The 17,995-nt window shown below is 53.6% G+C and overlaps 1 protein-coding gene across 3 annotated transcripts in view; it reads right to left on the reverse strand.

Moving 5' to 3' along the window:
• PDE2A (phosphodiesterase 2A) overlaps window positions 1-17,995 on the reverse strand; it is an 88,922-nt gene that overhangs the window by 30,495 nt on the left and 40,432 nt on the right. For all 3 annotated transcript variants that reach the window (XM_033120366.1, XM_033120364.1, XM_033120365.1), the window contains one exon: window positions 995-1,084. In XM_033120366.1, coding sequence (XP_032976257.1) covers window positions 995-1,084 — 90 coding nt within the window. The remainder of the gene's footprint in view (window positions 1-994; window positions 1,085-17,995) is intronic.

Below are 17,995 nucleotides of genomic sequence, written 5' to 3' on the forward strand. Positions count from 1 at the left end.
AAGCACCCGCCTTCTGTGGGCCTCAGGTGGTTCATCCATCAAGCAGATTCAGACACAATGGGCCCTGGGGGTGGCAGAATCACCTTCGGAATTACCCTGATTTCCTGGAGCAGAGGTCGCCCTTGGATGGTACGAGTAAAGTCCTGATTCCAGGCTATGGGGACGCAGTGTAGACATCTTCTCCTCTAGGAAGGCTTCCATGCCCTTTAAGCTGGGTCAGAACCCCCTTCCCAGACTGACAGTCCCCGGCTCCCTGTATCTGGCACAACTGAGACACTGCTGCTTTGGGTCCTGAGGGCCAGTTTATCCATTCTACTGCCTAGAGTGGCCGTTGGAGCCAGGTTGAGGAGGAGCCTGGTGCAGCTGGAGAGTGGCAGAGTGTCCTCACCAAGACACTCGGACCAGTGTGACCCAGGCAACCGCCTTCCACATGCCCCAATCTTCAACCTTATCCATGGTGTTGGAATAGGTTAGAGAGAAGCTGAAAGGTTTCTAGAGGTCATCTTGTCCAGCTTCCTGTCTCCAGGAAGAACACTTTAACTCAGCACAGAACCATTCATCAAAGCTGAGCCCCATTCCAGCACCTTCTAGATCTGGCATCAAAGAAGTTCTTTTGCAAGTCTGCCCTCAACCCCTCCTGCTGTACATATTCCAAAGTCCACCTGATGCCACTATGTCCTGGCTGTTATCCTAGGTGAATCTCTTCTGTTATCTGAGACATGATCTTTTCAGTTAAGTTCAAAGGCCCCTTCTGTCTTAGACATTCCAGGATTCCTATGTAAGTTCATTCTTTGGGGCTTAGCTTCAGCCCTCCTCCTTCAGGAAGCCCTCTCTGAACACTCAACTAAACCCTTCACTTCCCCATAAGAGTCCTCTGGGCAGGGACCCCGCCTCTTCCTTCCTTCTTGACGTGATGTTTGGTACAGCAAAAAACTGGGCAAAAGTCGGGGTGGGGGGTGGTGTGGGTGGGGGAAATGTGGAGCCAGGCACCTACCACTCTGGGGAGCACGGCTGAGAAGGCCTCCTTGACAGCCCGGTGCAAGCCTGCAATGTCGATGACAGAGCCCAGGCTCAGCAAAGCATCCTGGAAGAGAGGAAACGGCAGTCAGGGTTTTTGCCAGGCAGGCCAGGGCAACCCGATGTGAGCACAAACTCCCAGCTTAAACCAGAGCCCAAGGCTCTCAGACCTTGGAATCCCAGGATCTTAGGATCTCAGCATCCAACAGGTCTTAAGGCCCTAGAATGTCCAAGTCCCATCATCTTACAGATAGGGAAACTGGGCCTCAGAAAAGGGCCAGGGACCGAGCTAGCAAAGAACTCACAGTGAATCAAGAGGTCATGTCTAGACTAAACCTCAGGTCTCTTATCCTTTAGCCAAGGACCACTCTGGCTTAGTAGAGAAAGCACAAGCTTCCACACAAAGCAAAACAAGCAAAAAAACACTGAAATTTTGACTCCTAGATCCACTATTTATTAGCAGTACATGTCTCGGTCAAGTCACTGCGTCTCAGTCTTCTATCTATAAATTGGAGGCAACTGTGACTCTGTTTCCCTCCAGGCTGATACGAGGATGAGAAACTGAACTCAAAAACTGCCTCCCAGATGACCCACACAGAGTAGGTGCTCAGCTAAATATTTGCTGAATCTGGGTCCTACTCCTTTTCCCCAAGAGGGAGGTGGTCTCATCCAGTCTTAGCCTAGTGAGGGGCTGGATTGGGAGTAGCAAGAGTCCAAGGGGTGCTAAGCCCACAAAGTGGGAGAAACACAGCTGGGCCAGGCCCTGACAAGACAGCAGGGGAAGGAGAAGTCAGCCTTGACTGCCTCACGGCCTTCCCATTCCGGGAACAGGCCACGTCCTTGGAGAGCCGGAACAGAAATGAGAAAGGTCTCTGCTTCTTGCTCTATTAACTGAACAGAGCCACGGCGATCAAAGAAAAGGTAATGTGACGGGATCCAGGGCCAAGGCGAGATCATGACTCATAGTGTTCCCTCGGCGTGCCCTTCCCACTAGCCCTTGGAAGTTCTTTCTGACGTCTTCCCTGTGGGTGGCTGGGTCTGTGTTCAAGAAGCAAAGTGATTATCTAGAGGATGAAGGAGACACGGCTTGGCCCCCAGTCACGTGAAAGTTATATGAGGTTGAGGGGCTTAGGGAACCACAAGCACAGCATGAGCCCCTAGTGTAAGTATGGCTGGAAATAAATTAAAATGCTGAAACTGCAGGCCATAGGAATAAAGATCCATTAACACAAATAGAGAACACGACAGTTCCCCTACTTCTATAGGCTGATCAGACCATCTCTAGTGCATTGTGTCGCAGGTGAAGACAAGGTGAGACTCAAGGGTAAGAAGGGAATTGGAAACTAAGACTAAGTTGTGACTAAGACTGAAGAATGTAGGGGTGCCTGGTGGAAAAAGCAGAGCAGACCCAGAGGTCTCAGTCTTTGACTTCAATCTCTCCGGCTGTCCTGAACAGGGGGGCTGGATTCTGGGGCCCCAGGGACAACCTGGAGACTGATAAGATTTCACAGGAGGCTGCTTTTGCCCAGTGGGATAAAGGACCTTCTTCAGGCAAAGCCACGCTGCATAGGCAGAGGCTACCAGGAGAGAGGGAGGAAGTGAGCTCTCCATCCCCGAGGGTGTGTAAGAATGGGCTAAATGCCCATTTTTCAGAGAGCCCACTGAGAGGATTCCTGCACTGGCATCCAGACTTCAGCTCCAGATTTCACCCTGTGTCTTCTTAGCTTCAGTTTCCTTCCCACCCCACTCCCTCCCAGTCCAGTGTTCCCAGGAGCGGGGAGAAGTGGGCTTTCTCCCCATATGCTCACTTGGCATTGCTTTCCCCAACCCCCAGTCTCCCTTTGATCCCTCCCAATGCTCAAGGATGAAGACACGTTTTGATCAGAGGGCTATGTCTCTGCCCTCGAACAGAAGCTGCGGCTTCTAGGCAATACAACTCCCACATTGGAACAATCATCCTCAGGTGCACCTCAACACCGCACCTACGAGCCACACAAACACCCAGCATGCCTTCAGACACCTTCCGGGTATGCACGCAGGCTCACACAGGTGCAGCTATTTCCTTACGGATTCACAGAGCCCGCGCTCAGAAACACCTGCTTGCATAATATACACGTAGGCTACTGGGGCCTTTCAAGGTCAATTCTGCAGACTGAAGAGAGGAGGAAGAGCTGAGTCCTCACACAATCCCGAAATCAAGTCTGCCAACCCAGCTCCTCAGACGGGGGCTTCCAAGGCAGGGCCCTAGAAGGTGGTGTTGCTTTAGGTCTGCTCCTGGCTGGAGACGGGGGTGGCCAAGCTGAGTTTTGAGGGACCCTGCCCTTCAGTGGAGTTCGATATGTGTGTGATGTGGAAGTTGGAGAAGAAGGGCCAAGGTGGTGATGGGCTGAGCCCTGATGTAGACAAAGAAATTTTTCAAAGCCATGGGCTTGGGACAGCTAAGTCTCCCCATTTGACAGATGAGGAAACTGAGGCTCAAAGAGAAGCAACGCCCCAGCTGTGGTCAGGCAGGCAGTTAGGGCAGAGCCAGGTCCAGAACCCAGGTCTCTGGAGCTCCAGGCCCTGTCTGGCTCCTGCTCGGCATCTGACCCCCAGCTCCCTCCCCAGTGGGCTTAGAGAGAATAGTCTGTCCTTTGTTCTGATTGGTGGGCTCCTTCAGCTGCCCTTTACTTGGACTGGGGGATGCCCTGACCTGTCCTTTACTGGAATTGGCGGGTGCCCATCTGGCCTTTGTTCTGATTGGTCAGTTTTCTGTGACTCTTCAGGCTAAGGGCATGATAATGGTGGTGATGGGGGAATGGGATAGGAAAGTTGGGGAGAGTTGGGGCAACAGCAGGGAGGGGGCTTCCTATCCTTAGTCAGAGCGGGCTGGATGCAGACATGGCCGATGAAGCCCGGGGCTCTATGCCTGGCATATTTCCTGGCCCTGTCCTGCCCACCCCAGGAGTAAGGGGTGTTGGGTGTAGAACTGCAGCTGGGAAGAGCCACTTCACACCTGGCCCACAAAAGCTTCTTGAAGGCTTGCTGAAATGCCACCTCCTCCCGGAACCTTCCCCAGATCTCAAAGCAACCTCACCTCCACTGCATCAACCCAGGAAGGAAATGGCTCAAATTCCAAAGCCCATGAGGTGGGGCTCAGAGAGCACTGTGGCTGCGCCAGTGAAGGGAGGAGAAAATCAGTGAGGAGCAGCTGAGAATGGGAAACACGGAGATTCCCAGGTGGGAGGCACAGGAGAGGAACTAATGAGACTCAAGTCAAGGGCTAGAGCCCCGGGAATCTTAAGAAGGAGAGGAAAGGGAAAACTCAGATAGAGCTACGCCTGCTCTCATGCACATGTACAAGTGTCACACACATAGATACCGCCATGCCCATAACCACTGCCCAACATATGTGCACACACAGCCACACACATACTGATAAGTGCAACCATATAAGCAATGCACACATAAATATGCACTTAGGCAGACACACACACACACACACACACACACTCACAGCCCAGGCTTAGGGTGGGGTGAAAGAGGTCAGATTTCCTGCCCTGGAAGCTTTTTTGAACAAGCATCAGTATAAATGTCAGCATAACAACCAGGCAATTTCCCAGACCCCAGGGGAGAGTTTGTGGTGTGTAGAAAAAAGCAGCAATTTCCAGTCCTGCCCTAGATGGACTACGGAAGCTCTGTGTGGCCTTAGCAGGCCTCTTTCCTCTCCTAGGTCTCGGTTTCCTCACTAGTAAAAACGAGTCCTTCCATATAGTCTTTCCTGAAACATATAGCTCTATGGTTTTGTGTTTAAATTCACTGAAGATGGGTGGGTAGATAGATGAATGGATAGATTGATGGACAGATGGACAGATGGATGGATGGATGGGTGGATGGATGGATGATAGGTGGACGCAGCCTTCCTCCTTTCCCCAGCTCCCTACCTGCAGCTCTGCGTCTGGAGGTAGGCACTCAGCACCACAGACAGTGCCACTCCCCACGCACTAGTCTTTCACCCCAGGTCCCATACCCAGAAAGGGGAGCCTGTTCTGTTCCAGAGGAATCAGAGCTCCTCTGGAGCCAGGATTGAGGCTGGATCAGCATTTCTGCACTGGTTTGGGCAGGGGAGAGGGCCTGGACTAAATTATTTCTAACTCCGTAATGCCTAGGACTCTATGAAGCCAGACATCTTGGCTTTATCCTTTCTGGTGCCACCAGCACAGGGACCAATGCCCTTCGTGAGGGTCAGTGTCACTGTCATAATCTCTTCTCCTGTCTTGTCTCCATGAGTTTCTATGTCTTTTCCTACCTCCATAAACCCACCTCTTGCTCTCCCCCCGCCTGGAATCTAGAGTTCCCACTCCCTCTCCGGAATAAAGCCTCCCAGTGCCCCTCATGGCGGCCTAGAAGAAGGTAATGCTATCAAACCCATTAGTCAAGTACCTCCCAAGACTCAACTGTGTTCCTGGGACAGGCCATACACACTGTTTCTTCCAACTCTGCTTATGCTAGGTCCTCCTGTGTGGCCTGAGGGTAGGGCGCCCTGCTTTCTCTCTGGGCATTGGTGTCCTTTTCTCTAAGGGGGGGGGGGGGTCCTTCAAGATCCTCCAGGACCTTGGAGCCCCTCTCCCTTTCTATTCCTCTTTCCTTCCCCCTGGGGCAGTCTCTCTGTCTCTCTCAGACTTTGTCTCTCCGATCTCCCCACGTGGATCGCTCTCCTTTCCATGCCTCCCTCAGTCAACGTCCATCTCTTTCATAGGCTGCTCTCCTGTCTCATTTCCAAGAGTCTCAGTGTCTTTTCCCACCTCCAAATCCTCTTTCCTCTCCCACAGCTTCTGCTGCCATTTCCCTCCTGTGCACTGCTGCCTCCACCCACTGCTGTCTCTTCTGCCCACTTCTTCCCCAAACCTCCAAGCATTCACTTTGAGAACTTGGTGTGTGTGTGTGTGTGTGTGTGTGCGCGCGCGTGTGTTTAAGGGGGGAGTACCTGACCAAAGGTGAGCACCCACAGAATGGGGGAACCCAGAAAGGTGGCCATGACAGGAGAGATCAGGGGTGTCAAGGCAGAGGCCATCTCCACGCTTGCTTCCTGCCTCCCATTCTGGTGGACAATGTACACAGTCTTTCATCTTCCCAGAGAACAGGGCCTTCACGGGCAAAGGAGCAGATCTGTCTCTGTGCCCAGCACGTGCCTGGCACTAGCAAGCCCAGATGCTCCATAGAGTGACTGGCAAAACTCCCCAAAGGAGGCCTCCTGGGGACCCCCTTTGGCTGGGCCTCTGACCCCAGGCTGAGCCCAAGTACCCCAAGCTTACCCTGTGAGCTCACAGCCCTCGCAGCACGCTGAGCCCTGCAATTAGGAGACTCTACAAGGAAGTGGGAGAGGCGGCCCTGCCCCCCACTTCCCGCCACCCACGCCTGCTGCCTGCCACCTGCCTGAGGAGCTGCCACTAACACATATGGTGCCTTAAATACACAGAGAAGGGCTGCCCAGGATGCTAAGATCTTACACGTCCAGACCTCCCCTCAACAAGGCTGACCGGGACGACGGGCAGAAGAGAGGAGAAAGGCTTGGTGGCCCATGAGAGACTGATCTGAAGGAACCGAAAGGAGACAGACCCAGGCCACAGTTGGACAAGTTCAAACGTCAGTGCCCTGCTTGTGTGGGTCATCGGGCTTTGAGAAAGGGAACTACCTTTCTCAAGCACCTACTGTATTCCAGAGGTGCCCACCAGCGGTTCTGAAACTTGAATGTGAATCCCCCAGAGGGCTTGTCAACATGCAGATTACCACGCTCCACCCCCAGAGTTTCTGGTACAGTAGGTCTGAGATGAGGCCAATAATTTACATTTCCAGAACATTCTTAAATGCTGCTGCTGCTGCTGCTGAAGGCCCAGGGACCATATTTTGAGACTCAAGGATATGCACTATCTCTAGTTCTACAAACCCTGGGAGGTGCCTGTTTGACCATTGCATTTTATAGGTGAGAAGGCTAAGGATCAGAGAGGAGGGGTCTTGCTCAGATGAGAAGAGCCTATCTTCTGGCAGCAGGTCCATGCCACGCCCATCACAGGAGGGAGCCTCCTCAGGCAAGGGCCCAGAGGAGGGTGCTGCACGGGAGAGTGAGGTGGAGCAGTGGGGCCACGTGGAGCTCAGGAGCCCAACCCTACAGGAAGGCCTGCCCTGTCCCCATCTTCCTCCTTTGTCTTGCTCTTCTTCTCCTTCCTCCTTTGTTTCCCCTTTTCCCTCCCCCACCCCCTTCTTTCCCTCCTCCCACCCTTCGCAGACTCCAGCTTCAGTTGTTACTCCAACAGGGCCGCGTCTCCAGTCTCTGAGCCACACTGGAGACACGTGCACTGTAGAATACACCTGAGCCCAGTCCTGGCGGAACCCCCCCACACTGTGGGTGCCCCCCAACCTGATGAGTGCAGGCCCTCCAGTATTCACAACGAGCTCCTTCCGGGCCACTGAGTTTTTCTAAGCCAGTCTCAGCTTCTCCTCTAGTTCCTGCCTCCTCCAAAAGGCCCGTCTGATTGTCCCAGGCCCCCCGGGTCCCTCAAGGGCTAGGTTTGGGGGTGAAGAATGAGAAGGGGAAAGGAGTTGGGGAGGGAAGGTAGGAATTGTATGAACACTCAGACCTCTGAGGGCCTGATTCCCTGGGAACCCTCAGTCCCCGCGTAGGGACTGGGGTCAGGAAAGGAGGGGATACGGGAATAGCCAGGGTGGGCAGAGGGAAGGAGGCAAGGGCTGCGTGCGGGGAGGTGGAAGATGGTCCTGGGAGGCAGACCTCAGCTCAGGGAGGTAGGCGAGGCTCGGGGCTCCTCCTGTGCCTTCCCCCCAGGGGCAGCCTCTCCACATGGCAGTGCCAATAGTGCCTCCGCGCCACGGCTCACACTGTCGTCTATGTCACTCCCTCCTCCCAAGGCACATCAACACCATCCCTGTCATCACAGCTGTCCCAGTCCTCTGGTCACCTGATGCCTCTCCTGTGCTTGACTCCTGGCTGGGGGCCGCGCGGGGCAGTCACAAGGAGGTGGGTGTAAGCCTGCTGTGAGTCAGTCCTACCACAAAGGAGAAGCCTGGACAGGAGGGAGGGGTGAGCTCCCAATCCCCAAGGGTGTGCAATCAAGGATTGGGGTGGGGGGCTGCCAGACACTCTGTGCCCTGGGAAAAGGGCTTAGTGAGTTTGATTCTCCCCGATTCTGTCCTGAGCTCTGGGTTTCTGTCTGTCAGTCTCTGTGGCTTTTCCATGTCTGTCCCTCTTGCTGTCTGTTCTTCTCTGCTGTGTGTCTCTCCCACAGCCTCACTGCTTGGTCCTATGACTGTATTTGGCTCTGTCTTCAGGGACTGGCCCATCCCAGCTGTTCCCCAAATACTGGGGGGAGGGGGAATACGAGAAAGAGAGTGGACAGCCAAGGACTGATTTAGAAGCAGAGGGACAGACAAGAGCCAAGAGGAGACCCTGGGGACAGGGGCAGGGGACACAGGACTGGCCAGGTTCATATAGTCTCCCCAGACCTGAAGACAGAGCCAGAGCTGGAAGCAGGAGTGGGGTCCACCCTTTCCCTCTGTGCTGGCTTTTGGACCCCTCCTTCTCTCTGCCCCTGCAGGCATGTGTGAGCACTTTTATTGTTTCTAAAAATAGCCCTCTGTATTGGGGGTTGGAGTGAGGACTCTTCTGGGCAGGGTTCCTGGGGCATGCCCCTGCCTCTGGGCTCTCATCCACCGTGTCCCCAGGGTAGAAACCTCTCTGAGCTGCCCCCCCCACCCTCACCCCTCCTGCAGTGCTTTGTTCAAAGTAAATCTAACTGTATCCCTCCCTGGCACGACTGCCATGGCCCTGGGGCCCCTGGGATAGGCTCTGACCACTCAGGCCTTGTTGGGAGCTCTCTGTAAAGCTCTGAGCACTCGACAGCACTACTGCTGTTCCTTCTGATTTGGTGTCACTACTGTTCCTACTGACCCCCAAGCTCTAGCCTCATTTAACTCTCCAACCTTACTCCCCGACCCGTTCGTCTCTCCCACCTCCCGGTCTTGGCTTCTGCATTTCCATCTCTTGCACTGGGATGTCCTCTCTTTTCTGTGCTTCCAGGCCTGGTTCTAATCTGGCCTGCTCTAGTGCCCTGCCCCTGCTATGCACTTCTACCCCTCTGGTCCTGTCCTCCAGTGGTCACCTCCCCTGCACTGTTCCCCTGGGCGCATCAGCAAGGGGCTGGGCTGCAGGGACCCGGAGCAGTGGTTGGCACTGAGGCACAGCCCTTCTCCAGGTAAGGGGACATTGGTGGAAAGAGACTGCAGACTCTCGGGCCCCATACCCTGCCCTGAACCCTGGACCCTATAGGCTCATCCATCACCCCTCCCCAGCTTTGGCTTTCTTTTCTGCACCCCAGGACTGTAATGTCTCTCAATTTTAGTCTCCAGGGGAAAGCCATCCAGTCTACTCCTCCTTGCCTTCATTTTCCAGATGGGGAACTGAGCCCCAGAGAGGGGAGCTGATGGGCCCATGAGCCCACAGGAAGCTGGCCATGGGCCTCGGTCACACTGCATCATTATGCAGGGTCACTGTCAGTGGGACTCCAGAGGCAGTGGGACTCCTTACGCAACCCACCCACCCCGCCTGGGGAAGAGCAGCCTGGCATCCAGAGTTGTTTGCCTTTGGAGGGCCCCGGAAGCCAGAGAACAAACATCCAGAGTCTCTGGAACTTCTCCTACTCTCTCTCCTCACATCCCAAGGATCCGGGAGCACCTGAGCGTGCATGTTACACATACACCCCCCACACACGTACACACATGCACGCACATGCATATGTGCACACACACACACACACACATGCACACACAAACACACATACACCGCCCAGGGCTGGGTAAACATGTGAGCCCAGGAGACCTCACGTGATTGTTGTGCCTATGAAGCTGAGCAGATCCTTTAGAAACCCAAAAAGATAGCCCAAAAGGATGATAATGCCCCCCCCCACCCACCAGACCCTATGTAAATTTTGTCTTGGAAATGAAAATTAAAATTGCTTTTGTGTGACTTTTTTTGATTGCCAATTTCTGGATACACTCATCAAAACTGAATTTTTCTCTTATGCGTGGGAGCTCCCGCTTGGCTAGTGACCTAAGCACATGTGTGGCCTGCCCATTAGTCGTCCATTAAGCATGTCCCTATGGGCTATCATGTGACCACAGCAGAATATGTCCCTTGGGTCACTAGGAGAATGTGTGAAAGCATGTGGGTCTGCGATTCTGTGGGAGAATGTGTATGAGAGTGTAAACGTGTGAGTACCCCGGTGTCCACGTGTGTGCGTGAGCCATCTGCACGTGCAGTGACCATCACGGCCCGTGTGCGTATCTGTGTGAGCCTGGGTGTGTGCAGTGCGTGTGTTGCTGACTGAGGGACTGTGAGTTCCCCAGTGGCTGGTTCTGTCTCCAAATGAGTGAATGAGTGTGTGGCTGAGAGTGCTGTGTCTATGCGTGTGGAGGTTCCGATTCTCCTCCTCCGTACATCCCATCACCTCCTCCATTACCTCTGCCACCCTGGGCTCTCATCCCCATCCTGTCACACATCACCAATGTGGCACTGGACACGTCTTTTAACCTTCCTGGGCTCAGTTTCCTCATCTACAAAATCATGCCTTCTCCCAGCGCTGCTGAGAAGACTAAACTGGAACCATACAAATCCTGCCTAAGCTGGCTCCCCGCAGGTGGGTAGGCCACCTCTGTGCAAGTTAGAAAGAGGTGATCCCAGCCCCCTGGGCAAATGCAGCCCTGAGGGGCAAGGACTGGCAGTGTGGGGACGTGGGATGGGTGTCACAGCCGCCCCACCTCCTGGAGTCCCAAGTGCAAGATACAACCTGTGAGCTTAGAAGCAATGGCTTTGCAGGTGGCCGAGAAATAGCCATTCCCTTCCTTCCATTGTCACTCCAGGTGTGCAGCCTGGGACTAAAGGGTCTCTGACACGGGACTGGGATGGACGTTGCAGACGAGGCCGTAAGGACACCTACCCCTCTGAGCTTCCCCTGGGGCTCTGTCTCCTCCACCCTCCCTTCACTCCTCCTTCCCCAGAGCCCAAGAGAGAAGGCCCCCCTGAAGCCGTGCAGGCGCCTGAGCAGACCTGGGATGGCTGGAGGCTCAGAGGCCCCCTGCTCCCCCAGCCCAGCTCCCATTGTCAGGCAGGGAGACTGGGACATGGAAAAGACCAGGGACCGTCCAAGGGACACAAGTGAACCCGGCAGTCCAAGCTTCTCTCTCAACACCTCTGTAGCTGGAGTTGGGGAGATACAAGTTTTGGACTCTGTGGGCACCTCCATGGAGCCCAAGGGAGTGGGTGGGGGGGTCATGAGAGACGGGCCCTTCCAGACGTGCTCTCAGCTGTTGGGACCCATCCCCACTCTCCCCACCGGGCCAGATCCCCTATTGGTGTGATTAACCAAATTATGGGTTTTTTTCTTGAGTAAATTGCATTGGCCTAATTGAATGAGGCTGCAGGAGCCTGGGCGGGGGGCTGACAGTGGGTGAGGACAGCAGGAGCTTGGCAAGTTGGAGGGTGAGGCACTGACAGCATTGAGCAGAAGACAGCAGGGGAGAGAGGAGGGCTGTGGGCACAGGGGAGCACGACAGCATTCAGTACACCCTCTCTGCACACTCACTAGTGCTCCCCTCAACGAGGTGTCTGGGCAGACGGATATGAGCAGTGGTGCTCCCCAAGAGACCACTGAGCATTTGCTTAGTGCCAGGTACTTCGTTCATTTAAAAGCACTGTTTCATGTAAGCCTCCCAACAGCCCCATTTTCTACTTGAGGGAATTGAGGCTCAAAGACAAAACAATTTGCTAAATGGCAGAGCCAGACAGGCCTGGCTGACACCAGTGCCTTTGCTCTTACCTAGGGCCCACAGCCTCCCACCGGGGTGCCCCCAGCCCGCCTCCAGAAGCCTTCCTGGCGAGGTCAGAGGAAGGAGGAGGCTTCATGCCAGCGCACACTGGGGCCCAGACACCACTCTGGTCCCCATCCGGCAGTCCTCCTCCACTCTCTGACGTCCGTCCTCCCGCTGACGGCCAGCAGCTGAGGCTGAGGCTGAGCCACCATGGGCCACACACCCCTTCACCCACAGCACACTCACTCCCACGCTGGGTCCCAATCTGTGGCACAGTCATCACCCCAGGATGACACACAGGGACATAATCACTGTTGCCTTCCCATGGCAGGTCCCACATACTCAGTGACACATAGTCATTTCATGGTGTCCACAGTGTCACACATCACTAGTGTCACAGGGAGACACACGGTGAAACTATCACCCTGGTCAGGGGGCCCCATTTTCCATGTCGCAGACCATGTCCCCAATGTCCACTGAATCAGCCTCACACAGCACCATGCACAGTCCCAAGCTGGCTCTGTGTTGCACTGTCGCATTTCAGCCTCGTCCAGGACCTTGTGATCTTAATAAAATCCACCTTTGGTGAAATGACATGATGTCTAGAATTTATTTTAAAATACTTCAGCAAAGCAACCTATGGAATATGAGAAACTATTTACAAATCATATATGGGATAAGGGGTTAATATCCAGAATATATGAAAAAACAGCCTACAACTCAAGCACAAAACAAACAGCCTGATTTAAAAATGGGCAAAGGACTTGAATAGACGTTTCTACAAAGAATATACACACATGGCCAACAGGCACATGAAAAAGATGCTCACCAGCACTAGTCATTAGGGAGATGCAAATCAAAACCACAATTAGTTACCACTTCACAGACATTAGTATGGCTACTATAAAAACAAAAAAATAGAAATGAGCCAGTGCTGCCAAGGATGTGGACACATTGGAACTCTGGTGCACTATTGATGGAAATGTAAAACGGTACAGCTGCTGTGGAAAACCATGATGTTTCTCACAAATTAAAAATAAATTGCCATATGACCCAGAAATTTCATTGCTGGGTATATATTTAAAAGAACTGAAACAGAATCTTGAAGAGATATTTGTGCATGGTCAATAGTCATAGCAGCATTATAAACAAGAATCAAAAGGTGGGAGCAACCCAAGCGTCCATCAGTGGATGAATGGATAAACAAAATGTGGTGTATATAGATACGCAATAAAGATTGGCCTCAAAAGGGAAGGACATTCTGACACAGGCAACAACAGGGATGAACCTGGAGGACATCATGCTAAGTGAAATAAGCCAGTCACGAAAGGACCAATACTGTATGATTCCACTTACATGAGATACCTAGAATAATCACATTCGTAAAGACAGAAATAGAATGGTGATTGCCAGGGGGTGGGGGAGGGAAAGTTATTTAATGGGCGTAACTTGTTTTGCAAAATGACAAAGTTCTGGAGATTGACTGCACGTCAAGGTGGACGTACTTAACACTACTGAATTATTGACTTAAAAATGGTTCAGATGGTAAATTTTATGTTATGCATACTTTACCAGAATTAAAAAAAATTTTTTTAACTTTTTAAAAAAATTTATTTAAGTGTGTTTTTCCAGGACCCATCAGCAACAAGTCAAGTAGTTGTTTCAATCTAGTTGTGGAGGGCGCAGCTCACAGTGGCCCATGTGGGGATCGAACTGGCAACCTTGTTAAGAGCACTGCGCTCTAACCAACTGAGCTAACTGGTTGTCCCACAATTAAAAATTTTTAAATAAAGTACTATAGGGAAAAAAAAAAAAAGGCGGTGGGGAGGAGTGATGGATGAACTAAATGTACCCAAATCTTGACAACTGTTAGATTTGGGTGATGGGCATATGGCCAGTTTATTGTATTATGCTTTCTACTATTGTGTGTGTTTAAAATATTCCATAATAAAAAACAATTTTACTCTCCCTTGACCTCACACTTCTTTCCAGCGACCATGCCCCTTTTCTTCATCCATTCATGGCCAAACATCTCCAAAGGGCTGACGGTGCTTTGTCTTCACCTCCCTCTCACCACCTGCCCAGACCATCTGGCTTCTGGTTCCACCCTGTCACTGACATGGTTGACAGGCAGACTTGTGCACGTGGCCAAGTCCAGCAAAATCTCCCCATCCCCGCCGTGCCTCACAGTGCAGCAGCAACACCCCTCCCCCACTTAAACTCTCCCCTCCCACTCAGGCTTCACACTCCTGGTCTCCTCCACCTTCTCGGCTGCCTTTTTGCTCCTCCTCCACACCTCCCCGGCCTCTAGATAATGGAGTATACAGGGCTCGGGGCCTGGGGCTCAGTCCTCACCTCTTCTTTCCCTGTGCTCTCTCCCTACGTCATCTTAGCCAGGTCCACGGTTTAAGAAACCAGCCATGCCTACCAACTCCCAAATATCTCCCCAGCATGACCTCTGCTGCCCACTGGACATCTTCACCTGCACGTTTGACTTACGTCCAAACCAGGTCTCTTCACCTCTGCCTCCTTGCTCTCTCCCATCCCCCAGTCTTCACCCATCTCGGTAACATCACCATCCCTCACTTGGTTCTTCAAATGAGAAACCTGGGAACCGTCCTTGTTTTCCCTCTCGCTCATCCTCTCACTCATCAGAAATCCCATCATTTCTACCTCCCAAATATCTCCAAGAGTTCCTGCAACTCTTCTGCTGTCTCCTCAGCCCAGGTACCACCACAGCCCAGGTACCACCACAGCCCAGGCACCACCACAGCCAGGCACCACCACAGCCCAGGCACCACCCCCTCCTGCCTGAGCGGCCGTAGCCGCCGACGTGTCGGCCTGCCTCCTCTCCGCCCCTTCAAGTCATTCCCCACAAACACTCCGCAGCCAGAGCCATCTTTCAAAATCATAAATTGAACCATGTCCCTTCCCTGACTGAACCATCAGGGTCTTCCCATGACAGCATCACACGCAGTGTCATGTGCTCACATGTCACATTGTCACAACCATTACACATAACATCACACATTCAATGTCAAGCGCAGGGTCACACAGCATCACACACTGGTTTTCATGAACTTTTGATGTCACTCAATGGCACACCCGCCTCATTCTCTCATATGCTTGGGACACACACTTGGTTTCACAATTCAGTGTCGAACACTTGAGTCAAACTTGAGACCATACGTGTTATTACATAGTGTTATTTATCCAGTTACATATTTGCTCCTCATGGTGTCACACCCTCAGCGTCACACACTTGGTATCACCCAGCATCACACAATCAGTATCACCCAGTATCACAATGTCACATACTCCGCGGTACAGCCACTGTCTCACACAGTCTCCAACAAGTGGTGTCACACACTTGGTATCACTCCGTCACACCCAGTGTTGCACTCAATGACTCAGCCATTCTCCACACAGTATCCCATGATTGAGGTCACATCCCTGATGTCACACGATGTCACACACTCAGGACACCCCCTGCCCCACAGTCAGTGTCTCAGTGGCACCTCGGCATCACCCTGGGGCCCACAAGCTCCCCTCTCCCCCACCCACAGGGCACAATCGCCAGAGCTGCTGCCCCATGTCAAGGTTGTTTCCTGTTGTTGTGCTCCAAGTCCTCAGCCACTGCTTGTTCCTTCAAGGATTTCCTGTTGTCAGGGTCCCCGTCAGGCCTGGCCCTGCCTGGGAGACACAGCCCGAAGCCTGGGAGCCGGCCAGCAGGAACCCTGGGCCCCTGGGCCCCACTCATGCTGGCTGGACCTGTGGGATTTCCCCCCATTCAATCACCCTGGGCTTGTGCTGGCTCCACTGAAAGGGCGTCTGGGCCCTGCCCCCCTGCCAGGGTGCCCAGGCCTGTGCTCAATGGCACACCCTCGGGTAGCCTGGAAGAAGCTGACATTGTCCTGTAGTCAGGGACAAGACGCCGGTTCAAGGGCTCAGTCTGAAGCTGCTGGGAGCCAGCGGAAGGGAACAGACCGTGGATGGCAGGACGGGGTGAGGGGGTTTGAGAGTTAGAAGCCAGCTGAGAGTAGGAAATAGGAGGAAGAGGAAGAAAAAGCATCACAGGTCAGGGCACCACACAGGAGCCAAGGCTTGGATGCAGGAAGCCAGGAGAGGAGGGCCAACAAGGATGAAGAGAGGAACGTGAAAGAGGAGGAGGTTATGTGGTGGGATTTGGAGAAAACCCAGTTTCTCTCCTATCAGCTCCCTCCTCTCCCCCAAACAAGCATTCAGATTCTGGCTCCAAGCAGGAGCCTCAGGGCACACCCTTCCTGCCCTGCCTTCGGGGGGGCCCACAGATTGCCCCCAACAGATGCCAAGCCCCCTCACCTCCTGCCCCAGGCCAGCCCGCAGGAAGGACACGCAGAGGCCAGCACACGCTCCCCACACCGCCTGAGATAAATATTTCCCGGGAAACGGAACTTGTTCTCTTTGTGTTTACAGCCAAGGACCAGGGAGGGTGGTGGGGGAGGGGCCCGCTGGAGGAATCTTGTCCTTGGCCTACGGCATCTAGCCCAGACCTGCTTTCTGTGTGCCCAACCAGTCCTTGCTCCTCAGAGCCACCACGAGCCCTCAGGGGGCGGGTCCTCGCTGAGCCTTGGCCTGCCCACGCGCCTCACGCAGGCTCCGTGCCTATCTTCTCTGGGTATGAGTCCCTGGTATGGATGCCTCCCCATTCAGTCCCTGATGGTGAGACCTGCGTCTGCCCATCTCCGCCTTGTCCTCAGTCAGTCAGGGGTGTGGACAGACAGACGGACGGAGAGACCGAGAGACAGGCTGGGATGGCAGCTGAGACCGTCTCCCTGGCTCCAAGTCCCTGCACACTCCAGGCCTGTGCAGCCCAACAGGTGGGCACAGACAGATGGCATGGCCCCGGGGCCCTTCTGGATGCCAGATGCTATGGCCAAGTTGTTGGCAGCAGCTCCCTCGGGGCCATGAGGGCATCATCGAGGCCACTCGCTTCTGATGTGTAGAATCCAGGAGGAGGCTGGCACATCTGCCAGTTACGAGCACTCAATTTTAACTACGGGCCAGAAAAGTCCTGCCTGCAGCAAGCAACCCTTCCAGCCTCACCGCAATGCTTCCTGCAGGTACTTGAGCTCCATTGGCGCGTTGGCCCTTCTCCCAGAGAGACCCACAGCACGTACCCTGCATGTCCTTGCACAAGCAGCTCTTTTCACTTGCAAAGCCTTTCTCAACCCCATGGAAATCCTACCTTAAATGCCCACCCTGGCCCCTGGCACTGTCTATCACTATCACAGCAGGCAGGGTCCACCTCACCATTGGTGGCCTCAGCCTCCCCCCCAGCCTCTGAGACCAAGCGTTCCTCAGCTCAGGACTCGGGCAGAGAGGTTTTGGGAACTCAGTTCTCAACACGGAGACAGCTTCCTGCAGCGCCTCTGGGGCCAAGTCTTGTTCCAGGCTCCCCTAGCTGCTGTTCCCAGTCCTGTGCTGGTCCTTATTGCCCTCAGGTGGTCCTCTCAGAAGCTGACTATCAGAAGCTTCTCTGACTATCCAGCTGATCTCTGGCCTCATCAGTCGGTGGCCTTGGCCCTCCCCATCCTCCAAAGTTCCAGGAAGTCTCTGAGATTGCCACCAATACAGCAACTGCCCCCTCCTTGGAACTGCTCCGACCCCCTCACAATGATTCTCATTCAATCAAGAAGTATTTATTGAGCATCTACTATACACCAGGCTTATGCCAGGCCCCATGTGGGCCCAGGAGAGACAAAGGAAACAGTCTTGGTTCCTATGCCCCAAGTGTTTACAACAATATGGGAAAGGATATATAACTACATGGGGTAACAAATTACCTGACTGGAAGCTCAGAAAAGCTTGGGGGCTGTGAGTACCCAGGAAAGAGGGGAGACTGATTTGACCTGAGGTAGAGGGAGCAACCTGAGAGGACTTCACAGAGGAGGTGACAACTAATCTGGGGCTTGAAAAGGGAGTCGGTGGAGAAAAAAGGGAAAGGCACTCCAGAGAGAGTGCTCAGTGTGAGCAAAGGCAGGGAAGCCTGGAAGAGCTGGTGTCCTGGGGAGTGAGCACTGCCATGTCTGGGGGCAAAGGGTGGACATGAAGGGGCGCAGCCAGCCGGCAATGGCATGCC

This window comes from Rhinolophus ferrumequinum, chromosome 11 (assembly GCF_004115265.2).
Source record: "Rhinolophus ferrumequinum isolate MPI-CBG mRhiFer1 chromosome 11, mRhiFer1_v1.p, whole genome shotgun sequence".
Taxonomy (NCBI): Eukaryota; Metazoa; Chordata; class Mammalia; order Chiroptera; family Rhinolophidae; genus Rhinolophus; species Rhinolophus ferrumequinum.